The sequence below is a fragment of the Aspergillus nomiae genome (assembly GCF_001204775.2).
Source record: "Aspergillus nomiae NRRL 13137 chromosome Unknown contig00286, whole genome shotgun sequence".
NCBI classification, from domain to species: Eukaryota; Fungi; Ascomycota; class Eurotiomycetes; order Eurotiales; family Aspergillaceae; genus Aspergillus; species Aspergillus nomiae.
Genome location: NW_015378341.1, coordinates 29,317 through 41,917, shown reverse-complemented (window position 1 = coordinate 41,917; position 12,601 = coordinate 29,317). Strand labels below are relative to the sequence as shown.

The 12,601-nt window shown below is 49.7% G+C and overlaps 5 protein-coding genes across 5 annotated transcripts; 2 read left to right on the top strand and 3 right to left on the bottom strand.

Annotated features, from left to right (window-relative positions):
- Window positions 1-679: 679 nt before the first annotated feature.
- On the top strand, window positions 680-2,459 carry ANOM_008839 (MFS transporter; the record flags this gene model as incomplete). The annotated part of the gene is made up of 4 exons (XM_015554095.1): window positions 680-784; window positions 844-1,732; window positions 1,795-2,252; window positions 2,313-2,459. 4 exons carry the CDS (start codon window positions 680-682, stop codon window positions 2,457-2,459), a joined length of 1,599 nt encoding a protein of 532 aa, XP_015404115.1.
- A 580-nt stretch (window positions 2,460-3,039) lies between these two features.
- Window positions 3,040-3,783, bottom strand: ANOM_008838 (endoglucanase; the record flags this gene model as incomplete). The annotated part of the gene is made up of 2 exons (XM_015554094.1): window positions 3,040-3,545; window positions 3,624-3,783. The coding sequence occupies 2 exons, from the start codon at window positions 3,781-3,783 to the stop codon at window positions 3,040-3,042; spliced, it is 666 nt and encodes a 221-aa protein (XP_015404114.1).
- Window positions 3,784-6,246: 2,463 nt separating this feature from the next.
- ANOM_008837 (short-chain dehydrogenase/reductase family protein) lies at window positions 6,247-7,270 on the bottom strand (the record flags this gene model as incomplete). Its single annotated transcript, XM_015554093.1, has 2 exons — window positions 6,247-7,103; window positions 7,156-7,270. 2 exons carry the CDS (start codon window positions 7,268-7,270, stop codon window positions 6,247-6,249), a joined length of 972 nt encoding a protein of 323 aa, XP_015404111.1.
- Window positions 7,271-8,265: 995 nt separating this feature from the next.
- ANOM_008836 (C2H2-type zinc finger protein) lies at window positions 8,266-10,362 on the top strand (the record flags this gene model as incomplete). Its single annotated transcript, XM_015554092.1, has 3 exons — window positions 8,266-9,224; window positions 9,275-9,732; window positions 9,785-10,362. 3 exons carry the CDS (start codon window positions 8,266-8,268, stop codon window positions 10,360-10,362), a joined length of 1,995 nt encoding a protein of 664 aa, XP_015404110.1.
- A 165-nt stretch (window positions 10,363-10,527) lies between these two features.
- ANOM_008835 (putative pantothenate transporter) lies at window positions 10,528-12,015 on the bottom strand (the record flags this gene model as incomplete). Its single annotated transcript, XM_015554091.1, has 1 exon — window positions 10,528-12,015. One exon carries the CDS (start codon window positions 12,013-12,015, stop codon window positions 10,528-10,530), a length of 1,488 nt encoding a protein of 495 aa, XP_015404113.1.
- Window positions 12,016-12,601: the final 586 nt, after the last annotated feature.

Genomic DNA, 12,601 nt, shown 5'->3' with positions numbered 1-12,601 from the left:
ATGTGCCAGACTCGACCGACACTGTGCTTTTCCAGACGGCTCGCGTAGGAATACAAGCATCAGGTTAGCCCAATGACCATATACACCTGTGTTGGGGTAGGCTGTCGGGGAACCTTCTCTCCCTCTCCCCAGACATTGCCGCATCGAGGTTATCCAGCATCAGATCGATACACTTGCTGCCCAAATATATACTACTACGGTACTCTATCTCAAGCCGATGCCTCCCTTTCCCTGCTAGAAGACTATCTCAGCTGTTTCGACTAGGGCCCGAGGGTGGAGCTGTCACATATAACAGAAACATCATCCCCTTCTACAATCAGCAATCCTTCGTTACAGCCAGGCCCTGCACCCCAACCGGAACACATTTCACTTTCAGCCGAATCCATCGTAAAATGCATGCCGCCTTGAGGGAGCTTTAGGTTCCACTACTCTTTGTATTGGGAGATAGCTTTGGTTCCAGGGTGATGGGGCCAACGCGGTACGGAGTCGGAGTCAGCCTCGGAGTCGGTCACGGGGCCGGACTATGCCAACAGACTACCTAATTTAGCAACTGTTAGGAGCTCAGGGATAGCATAAAACCTGCCGTAACACTTCCAATAATCTCATTGCCATAGACCACTAATACAATTGTTTGAAATCTTGGTCAACCTTGTTGATAATGTCTTCATGTCCTGACGCGATGTCCAGAGCACAACCGGTCGACTCTGTGAAGCTCTATAGCATCTTAGCCGGAATTATGATAGCCACTTTTCTGATATCATTGGATGTCTCTATTATTGCTACTGTAAGTTTATTGATGACTTTTCCCTTGAAATTCTGTGTAACTAAAGTCATATCTAAAAGGCTATTCCTTCAATATCAACCCACTTCCACGCTACAACAGATATCGGCTGGTATGGAGCTACCTATCCGCTCACGATGTGCGCTCTTCAGCCTATCAGTGGCAAGCTTATGTCATTACTGTCACTGCGATGGACATATCTTGGGTTCTACGGTATATTCCTTCTTGGATCTCTGATTTGCGGTGTAGCAAACAGTTCCGAAATGTTTATAATCGGAAGAGCAGTCGCTGGTACTGGAGGCTCTGGGGTAGTATCGGGTGGTCTCTCAGTTATTGCATTAATAACAACTCCTCAGCAACGTCCACTGTTTACTGGGCTGATAACCTCTCTTCATGCCCTGGGAACTGTTGTGGCCCCAATTATCGGGGGCGCTTTGGCTGAATATACGTGGAGGCTGTACTTTCTAATCAATCTTCCAGCAGGAGCAGTGACTGTGGTGACGTTACTTTTATTTTTCCATCCACCTCAAAACACTGGGGCCCATCGTGTGTCCTTCCTAAAACAGCTCGATTTGATCGGATGTGCTCTCTTTATACCCTCCATCATTATGGTGATGTTGGCCTTACAGTGGGGAGGTGGCGAGTATCCTTGGGACTCAGCGACCGTGATCGGACTCTTCATCGGCTTTGCAATGATGATAACAATCTTTGTGTTCTGGGAATATTACATGGGCGACCAAGCTATGGTCCCAATGGTGCTTCTGCGGGACAGATCGACAGTGCTTAGTATTACATTTGCCTTTTTGTTTTTGGGGTCATTCGTTATTCCGATCTATTATCTACCGGAATGGTTTCAAATTGTTAAGTCAGCAAGCCCCATTCGCAGTGGAGTCATGCTTCTGCCTTCAGTTTGTACTCAGGTTTTTGGATCACTTGTCTCTGGAATACTAGGTAAAGACAGGAAATATTCACATCATTTCACGAAAATTTATACTGACGCTGTATTGCTATAGCCAAACACCTCAGATATTATAATCCGTGGCTCTGCATTGGTTCTGCCTTCCTCTGCATTGCGAACGGGCTTTACACAACTTTTACTGTATCCTCAACATCCGCATCGTGGATTGGGTATCAGATCTTCCAGGGTCTGGGTTGTGGATTTGCAGCCCAGATTCCTTTACTTATAGTTCAGCTTGTACTGAAGGACAGGCCTCACTACGTTCCAGTCGGGATAGCGACTGTTCTCTTCACGCAATACTTTGGAAGTGCAGTGATGCAAAGCATAGGAGGCGCTATCTTTCAGAACGAATTGAAAAGACAGCTACAAGATCAGGCATCGCTGGATTATAAGGAGATCGAGGTGCTTCTCAATACTGGAACCCTAAGGGTGCGGGAAGTTGCCGTACAAGCATTTCCGGACCGTTTGGCCGATATTATCATTGCATACAATAAAGCTATCACAACTATCTTTGTGAGTTAATCTACTAATCTTGTCACCTCCGTGTTAGGCTAGCGATGCTGACTCTACTAGTATCTTCCAATAGCTGGTAGCGCTCTAGCATTTATTCTATCCGGCGGAATTCCATGGCTCAATACTCGCCCAACGCAGGAAGATGACGATATTCATTGTACAGAGCCAACTGATAAGCTGCAGTCAGACAAGCAGGCCACTGTGTGAGGAATCACTCCATCTATTGTACACTCACCAAAGCTCACCCGGGCGCAGCCACCCAACTTGTGGCCGCGTTTAAGCCACACGCCGGGAGGTTCGTAGGTGGGTGGGTGACCACCGGCGAATCCCTCCTGCTGTACGTTTTTCTTTTCGTTATCGTTAGTTTTAATAAGAATTATTCAATTCATCATTCAGCGCGCAAATAGAATATGAGCGTGATGGTGCAGCATAGAGTACATCTAGCATGCTGAATGCCACATGTAAAACTCCGGACACATACTTTGCGACTGATAGTATCACGCCAATAGAGAGATGGAGGAGCGTCCGCTGACAGTTCTAGCATAGAATTAGTCTACGACAATGGCAAATCAGTTTACTTTCCAGGACTGCAACGATGCCTATACAATAGGGTCTCAAATTCTCCACAAAAAAACTGCAAATCAAATAGTTCCCGTTTCCAGAAACAAGAATATGTACAGGATCAACCCGCTGTGAAGAATAGAATAAATCACAAGGCAAAAGTGAATCAATCACAAGAACCAGCCATCAGAAAGTAATCTCCTCCATCTCTGCCTTTCCCCCCTAACTAGGCATTTCCACCACACTTGGGGAAAGGAGCGTCATCTGGCGAAACCTTTCCAGCATATCCAACACTGTCACCGGGGTGTGCAAAGACAGTCTCCTTGCCCTCGACAGTGCTGCATCCGTTTCCAATATTCGCCGTGAAGATCTCGGGCAGCTGATTAAATTGCGTGGAGTCAGAGCCGCCCTCGATCTCGACCTGGGCGCAGTTCATGTACATCTCGCGGTTTCCCTCGATGTTGAACCAGCTCCAAGCGAACAGCGCATGGCCACCGGGCGCGAACGAGGGGATCTCAAAGTCCCATTCAAGCTTGAGCGGGCATCCTCCCATGTACGACTCGATCACACGGAAGGTCTGGCCGTTATCGTAGCTGAGCGAGATCTGGCAGGAGCCTCCGCGGTGGCTGTTTCCGGGCGCAAGTTTCATGTAGTCGCTTTGGCCGGCGGTGTAGTTGGCAACGGTGCGCCAGGCGGCGTTCTTATGGTGGCCTCTGCAGGGGAAGTTGGATCCTGTGTTTGGATGCCATTATTAGATCCGGCTGGGCTATTTTGAAGGGATAAGGGACTCAACGGGGTTATGGCTCTTACCATTTGGCTCCAATGGGGAGGTGTTGTCGTAGTCAATGTTCGACCAGTCGTTCTGGGGATCGAACTGACTCTTCAGAGGGAAAGGACGGACCATTTCCATGTGGGCCAGAGCGGTGCTGGCGGTTGCGATTGCAGCGACGATGTAGGCGGTGAAATGCATCTTGCTTGATGTGTGAGCTTGTGTTGGCTGTTGGACAAGGTGAGGGTTTTGGCTTGAGATGGAGGCACGTTCTGAGATGCCAATGTCTTGGTCGCGAGTTGGTGTTCTTATATATTCGTGGTTTGACGAACTGATATCTCGTCTCATATCCCTGTTACCCTCGCCGGATATGTAATGATCCTCCGATGCTACGTTGTTTAATTAAATGTGAGGCATGATACTGGATGCTATGATGTGTGGATACTGCAACCCCATCCATGGAAATTGTTCGTCCCATACATCACGTTGAGGTTGTTCGACGGTGACATTCGACGGCGCTTAGAGTGATATATAATATACAGACAGCTAGAATAGGATACGATCAACACGCACAGGCAATTACAGCGCATATCAATAATATTCATTGTTGTGTATAGGCGAAATGCCGACGATGTCACTACTGGACGTTACCAAAGCAGCACACCACGCAGATCGGTGCTGGATGCCTATCAATTCCAAGTACGTAAAACGTTGATTGGAGAAATGAGCTTAAGCAGAACTTGCAGCAGGCTCAGTTTCGTCACGTTACATCGGCGCCAGGATTCATGGTTGGGGTTCTGAAGAACTGTCCACCTTCTGTTTAGGTACATTATCGACGAGCAGGCTAAGCCCTAGTTGTCGCATCGCCCTATGTCCTGCATGCAAACTCATTTCCTGGGCTGATATCAGATCCTCTTATGATTGGGCCGAAGGACAATCCATTAGGAGAGCGTTGGAAGGGGGAGCGTGTAGAGGATTTTGGAAATCTCTTGGCGTGACCAGAATGTAACCCTATAAAATTAGAGTGTTTTATAGGCGATCTGGACAATCCCCGGTGTGGGTCGCGTTGAAGACATGAAACACAACTCATTTCCCGGATCTAGCGGCATTGTATGGTTTGATCGAGCGCGATTCGATCAGTTGAGTAGATCAATTATCATGTAACTCTTGGGTGGCTCCCGATATCAACTTCAGTCTCAAGTATGCCAAGGAAATGTATAGAACTGCATGAACTGCATCTCTCCTCGAGAAGATAGGTCAGAAACAATTTCCGCGGCGCGTAATTGAACATGAATATCCGTAGTTATCCGTTCACGCCGACTAATGTAGTAACTGCCGTGCACTACCAGAAGCTACATCACCATACAACCTCATTTTGATTACTTCCATAATGACACCGTGACTACTGTCCATGGAGGGGTCTTAGCAAAGATCGACATGAATATGCAGATATCCGTGAATGTCTTTGTCGGACATGAGCGGTGATGCTGAAGAATAAGGGGCAACTATCTTTGCAAAGCGCTAGGGAGGTTCTAACCTGGGGTATACATGCATTCATACAGGTAATGTTGGATTTTAAATAATCTAGTCGGCATTTCCCAATAGTGTGTTTTCCGACCAGGAAAGTATACCACTTCCTGGACTTTTCCAAGATGAGCCTTGTGCAATTCGCAAAGTTTCTCCTCACCCCCTCATAGCTACCGAAGATAACGGAATAAGATTCTCTATCATAGCTTGTTGTAATACATGTAGTGCCAATACGATCCGATGGGAGTGATGGATGAGGGAAGCTTGGGTATAGGCGTGCGATGATATCTTCAGGTATATATTGCAGGTTAAGTACCCCATCGCCCGTCTATCGAGTGTGAAATGCCCGATTGCAAGCCCATGGCCGGATACTTTCAAGCAAGATACGGGAAATATAGAGTCGCTGTGGTTACCGACACAGTCCCTGAAGGGTAGAAGATCTATTACTCGAGTGGTTATAATTACTGTACAATGCTCTTACTACTAGTAACCCTAGTTGCTGCTCCCACATGACCACCCGTGGCATATTGCAACATTACTAGGCATTCTCAACCCTCACCTGCACAGTGACCGGTTTATAGAATCAAAGCTCACTGGTCTTCCGTCCGTCCATGGGTTTACGGTAAAGTTGATAGGCGGAAGAACGCCGAAATTCACTATAAAGCTGGTGCTTTGCCATCTGAAACCTATCAAGATATATATTAGGAACACCCTTATACCGTCATCAGCTCAGCTTGCATGTTTGCTTCTGATTCAAGTTCGAGAATCACCCTGAACTTACAAATTAAGCTACGTTCTGTGATATAATAACTATAATATCAACATGGAGATGATGCGAATCCAATTGGTGCGCGTTCGGCTTGACACTTGAGCCAACGGTTGGGGGTGGAACTCGACGGCCTTCCCCCACGATAGAGAATCAGGTCCGAAAGTTAAACATCAGAACGTCTCGCAACCGGTGCTACATCTAGTTAGTCCGGCCCACAATCTTCAGAGGTCTAATTGTCGGATTTACTGAAACTCCGAGGTTGGTTCCGCCAAGAAGGAAAAGTGGCAATATCTTGTCATTCCAAAGACACATATACATACATTTAGATTTCAAAACAAAACGAGGTAAGAAAATAGAAATATGACAACTCAAGGCAAAGCATTGAACTTGCGTAGCTCAGACTCGGTCCAGTCCCACAGGCGTTTTCCCATATCCTTGCTTTTGGCATAGTGATTATATGGCTTCAAATGTCCCACGGGAATGTAATAGCTTCCATTGACGAGGTCTTGCTTTTTCGCACCAGCTGCGGCCCACAGCTCATTATAGGCTCCCTGAGGAACGGGCGTTCCAAAAAGATTTAGTGTCTTTGAGCCCAGCGCAGCAAGGGTAGAGCGCTCGTTCAACGAGCTGTAAAGATCAGTGAGGATAATCCCGGGGTGGACGGAAACGGAGGTTATGGAAGGATGCCGCCGCGCAAGCTCAGCTGCGAATAGGATGTTCGCTGCCTTTGACGCTCCATATCGAGTGTTCGTGTTCACCTTCTTCAACCGGTCCTGATCCAGTATGGTTTCAAAGGACGGAGCCAGAGTATGTCCGATCGATGCGAGTGACACAACCCGAACATCTGAATTTGGCTCTTCTGCTGTCTTGAGCAATGTCGGCAACAACAGCTTGGTGAGAAGAAAATGACCAGTATGATTAGTACCAAGCTGGATCTCATGGCCCATCTCTGTCTCTCCCGGTGGAAGAGACATCACACCGGCATTGAGGATCAATATGTCGAGCCGTGATGATTCTGCGTGGAATTTTTGTGCCGCTGTTTGAATCGATTTAATGGACATTAAATCCAGCGGAAGCCAGGTGATTTCAACATTCTTCGATAGCGACGCTTTTATAGAGCTGATAGCCGCCTGCGCCTTCGTCTCCGACCGTGCAGCAAGATATATTCTTTGTGGTCGATGCTTGGCCAGCTGAAGAATTGTTTCTTTGCCTAGTCCAGCATTTCCTACAAAGAATCAGCATGTTTTCTTACTTCTCGCAAGTGAAGCATGACATACCTCCGGTCACTAACGCTACCTTTCCTGATAGATCTGGGATGTCTCGATCAGGGTTGAAGCTCACACCTCCAATATAATTGCAAGGGTTCAGATTCGCTCCTATGAATGCTGCCATTTCTTGAGTGTACCAAGTTTTGGAGATAGGATTAAATGTTCAATAAATGTTGAAAGCAAATAGAAACAGGCGTTATATTGGTGTCGTATCGCCTGTCTAAGATAGATAGATAATGATTGATTCTAGGCCAAACACCTACCCCTGCAGACCCTTTATATATTTAGAGGTGGCAAACGTTCTGTCCCGTTCTTACTCTAACACTGAAGATCTTGCGATCTTGCGGGATTCCTCCTTCAAGTGGACACATCAATGTGAAGCTGATCCGAGTCCGAATACTACTCTCAATAAGCTTGCAGATCATCATCCGTTTCCCCAAACCATTGGCATGTCTTTGCGAGTCGGGTAGATTGTTGACCCGGCCCACATACCAAATCCGCCACAGGCCCCACTTGTTCCAAAGGCTTGTCTTTTAATTCTGGGTTGTATGTGCAAAGGCTCATGATGCCACTAATTTCTAATATGAGCGATGCCGGGTCTATATTGAGTGGTAGTAAAAGCAAACCGAGGTATGGCGCTGTTCACCAGACCTTGCCTAGGGTGTGGCTTGCTATAGCCCTATCCCCCTATTCAGGTCAATCCCAGCCACAATGCGTATTATTGATAATTCTTTATTCAAAGTGTTCGTTTCGATTAATTTTAGACATATTCCTAGTAGTATCGGTAGTATGATAGAAAATAAAAACAGTTAACTTTTTATTTTTTATTTTTTATTTACAAGTTTGTCCCAGCGGTTGCGCATTCCGTCCTCAATCCCCATCGTGACATCGTATATGCTGCAAATGGCCCGAGATAACAGCCAGCTGATAAGAGATTACCAGACGTTATCTCTTCCGATATGATAGATATGCAAGGAGGACAGCAGAGCAGATAACCGGACAGTAGCCGATGCTTGGCCGTGCGGGGAAAACGATACTAGTATGTGGGGATTTTCTCCGCCTGTACATTTCAACAACCGACGCAGTCACGCCATAAGAAGGATTCGATTGCTTCTTATAATGTCTGTCTCCCACGCCAACCGACGCATCCCGTCATATCAACCGTACCAGTGTCATGTCTGCCAAAGTCGCTTCACCCGACATGAGAATCTCAAGCGACATGCCAAGCTCCATTCCCGTTCCCCGGAGGAGGCCTCGCTGCCCTGTGACTTTTGTCAGACAACTTTCTCACGACCCGATCTGCGACATCGACATATGAAGAGAAAGCATCCGGAGTATGAGCAGAGGCGGGCAATGAAAAGGTCCCTGCGTGAGCCGATCATCTCTAGACCAGGCAGTGACGCGCGGAGACCGGAACGACATGATGTCTACCTGTCTTCTGAATCGTCACCAGACAGCCAAGATGGCTTTCACCCGCAGAATTCGGGCGATGAGTGTGAGCTAGAGGTGGATGGTGGAATTTGGAATGCGCCGTTGCCGCAGACGCAGCATCCACTCTTCCATGACCACGACGCAGGAAGCTCAACTAGCGGACCAGCCACAGCTGAAGTACATAGGGAACAAGTTGTAACAGGTCCCTCCGTCCAAGAGCCCTCAATAAACGAGTCAGATTGTATGGGCCGTATGGTGCAAGATGCGATAGAACTAGAACGGAACCTGCTCCTGGGAACGTCGTTTCTGAAGCCGACCTACGAACTTGACGACCAGTTGCAATCTGCCATTATACCACAGCCTTCTTCATTTGACACAAATACCCCCGGCGCCAGTTTAGCCAAGGCAGTCCTGATACATTTCCATCGAACTACCAGTTCGATTGGTCCCCATCACATTCACAAATTACACGCGGCTGTGACCTCTTCTTCAAACATATTTCGCACTTTCTCCCATTTCTGCACCAACCAACATTCGACGCCACACATATCCCTCTACACCTACTCCTCAGTATTCTTTCCCTCGGCTATCAGCACGGCGAAGACCCAAAGTCTGGCGATCAAGCCGGCTCAGGCGCAAACCTATCCGTCCGTTGCTTCCACCACGCCCGTGCTCTCACCACCGCTGAGGAAAGTAGAACCGATACCCCAAAGCAGAATACCACCCTCATCCAATCATATCTGCTCCTCCAAATATGCGCCATGATGTACCTCTGCGGCGACTCATCATCATCCGGCCTCAAGATGCACTCCAACATGATATCCCTCGCACGAGAAGGAGGTCTCATGCAGCCCATGCCCACCGCAACCTCCACGACCGAAGATCTAGAGGCGCTCTGGCATGAATTCATCAAAGCCGAGTCGCACAAGCGAACCTCCTTCGCCGTGCACCAGATCGACGCACTATGGTACCAATTCCTCTCCATCCCGCGCTCCATCTCGCATCTCGAAGTCAAACACGACCTCCCCTGCCCCGAAGCACAATGGACCGCACCCTCCGCCGCCGAATGGGCGCACCGCCATCTCGTCGCCAGAAACCCCGGACCCGCAGTCCCGTACCCGGACGCAGTGCGCCGGTTCCTGTCCTCCGACGCGCGTCCAGACTGCATCCCGCCATTCGACCCTACGGGGCCATCAACATCGCCCAGTTCCTCATCTCCAGCGCGCGCGAGTCTCTGGCTGGTCCACCATGACCGGCATGCTGAGCATGGACCGCCTCGACGCCCTGCGCTCGTCGCTCCTCTCCCTGGGCCCGTTTATCCGGCCGCAACCCGAGACCGCCAAGGCAATGCACGCCATCGCAACATGGGAGACCGCCATGATCGAGCTGCATCTGTGGTCGCCGGCGCACACGGGCGGCATTGTGGCGGCCAGTCTGGATGCCGTGGTGAGCCAGTCGACGTCTCTCGCGCCGTCGTATGAGTTCCTGTGGGAGGCCGACACGGCGAAAGCCATCCAGCCGCACGTGGACTGGTTCCTGCGCTATCTGGATACCACGCGCGAGCCGGACAGCGAGGCCCCGTGGGTGGCCGTGTATGCGTACAAGGCGTTTTTGATTGCCTGGCAGCTTGTGCGCGGCGGCATCCCGAATGCGATGCGCGTTGTTGGCATCGCGGATGGGGATGTGGAGGGGGCGTTGGGGTGGGTGAGGGAAGTCTTTCGCCGGAGAGAGAGGTGGATGCTGGGTAGGCTTGTGTTGTCTTGTTTGGATGGGTTGGGGAGTTGAGGTGGTCCTGAGTTCATTGTTGTGTACGCTACATACGGGTTAATACTATGGTTATTGTGATTACTGGCATACTATGACACATGTTATGATTATGGTAGAAAGGTGAATTATATTTACGCGACCTGGTACTGCAAGAGACTACATGGATTAGGAATGTCATGAAAATCAATACATCTCGTATCGCCAATTCAGCTGCACCATCTCCTCCGTGACACCACCGCGGACAACCTTCGCGATCTCCTCCGGATCGCCCGAGTCCAAGCGTTTATTCTCCCGCAAGACCAGCCACCGGTAGACAGTCATCGTCACTGCTAGTAGAACCGCACTCGCCATCAGCGTCCCGAAGGCGGCGTAGAAATGCGGCGGTGCGTAGTAAAGATACGACGCCCAGATATTGGAGGTTCCGCCAATAGCGTTCACCAGAGCAGAGGCAGCGGCGCGTTTGGAGACTGGGCGTGCCAGATGCAGGTTGATTGTCTTGTAGAGGAGGAGTTGCGGGCCGACAGAGGCAAAGGGCAGAATGACCATGGAGAAGTAGCGGGCACCGACATTCAGTGTTGCCATGGGGATGATGTACATGACGATGGCGATGGCCACGCAGAGCTGGATGATCGGGTACACGGTATTATTGCGGTCAGAGTAGTACATGAGGACGTAGTAGACTGCGCCGGCGAGGATGTAGGGCGGGGCAGTGAGGAGCAGAGTGATGGTGTTGTTGAAATTAAGGGACCCGACGAGCGTGGGAAAGTAGTTGGCGATGGAGCCTTGCGTTTGGGAGAGCATGTTTGCGAAGATGAGGAGCAGGAGTTTGGGGTCGGAGAGGGCTTTAGCGAAGCCGCGTAGTACGCTTTCGTTCTCTGTGCCTTCTGCTGCTCCGGCTTCCGACTCGATGCGCCATACGGCGAGGTCACGCTCGATTTGCGATAGGATGCGGCTGTTGTGTGGGAATTCAGGCATGATGCAGGAGCATATTACCCCCATTCCGACTGTTGCGCTGCCTTCGATGATGAAGAGCCATTCCCAACCAGCAATGTTGTGCGTGCCGTCGAGTTGCAGGATGGCTGCTGCGAAGAGCCCGCCGAAGGCGTTGCCAACTTGCTGTGCAATGTAGAGACCTGCAATGCGCTTCCCGAGTTCCTTCTTGGTGTACCATGCAGAGAGGTAGTAGATGGCACCGGGGAAGAAGACTGCCTCCGCCACTCCGAGAACGGCTCGAACAGCGAGCAACTGGCCGTATGTTTTGACTGCCGCGGTGGCAGCGGAGATACAGCCCCAGATAACGACAGCAACACAGATGTACATGCCAGGCCGGGATATCTTGGTTATGATAAGGTTGCTAGGAATCTGGAAGGGCAAGTAGCCGACGAAGAGGATGGAGACTGCGGTGGCAAACTGTTGGGTGGTCATGTTGAGATCTTCCATGATCCCCTGGAGCTTGGCTGCGGCCAAATTCTGGCGGTCGATGTAGTTCAAAATGTACAGGATCCCAATGGTGGGCAGTACAAAAAGGTCAACCTTTCGGACAATTTTCTTGTTGAGGGTGTTGATCTCGTCTCGGCTGAGATTGCGAAGGCTCTCTGGCATCCGGCTATATGCCGCGTCAGGGACATCGAGTTGCCCTTCTGCAGCGGAGATGTTGTCATCGCTATGCATTGATAGCGGCCTTTTTTGGTGTCCATGGCTGTAGCTATGGGTGCGATGGGTATCAAGGTCAACAAGTTTGTTCCTTGTTCGACACCAGCAGACTCCAATGTTATGGACCGGTTGCAGGCAGCTGGTCTCTGTTTGAGTGAGAATTGAATCTGAACGAGGGCTCCTCCCCTTCCCTTCGTAATAAAGGGCTCCGGAATGGCTGTTATCAGGGAGTCATGGTGCAGGCAATGGAGCGGCTATTGACCACGACGGCTGTTGGAGGAGCTGTGAGTCAAATGATTCGCGGAAGGTTCGCTAGTGGGGCGGCATAGATAAAGAAAGAGGGGAATAGCACCACAGATATCAGTCCAATTGGAAATCTTGCCAGGACAATTAGACCTTTGGTTCAAATCCGGGGTACATAAAACCGAGTGGGTCTTATCGGGAGGAGTGAAAAGCGTTGAGGAGCTCCTCCCGCCCGCTGTCGGAGATGACCCGAGCCCTATACTGCAAGATAAGCAAGTCAGCATCACTCATGGATAGACCACACTTATTAAAAGACACATAGCCACCAGCTGCTACTCATATTATCACTATCATCAGCTCC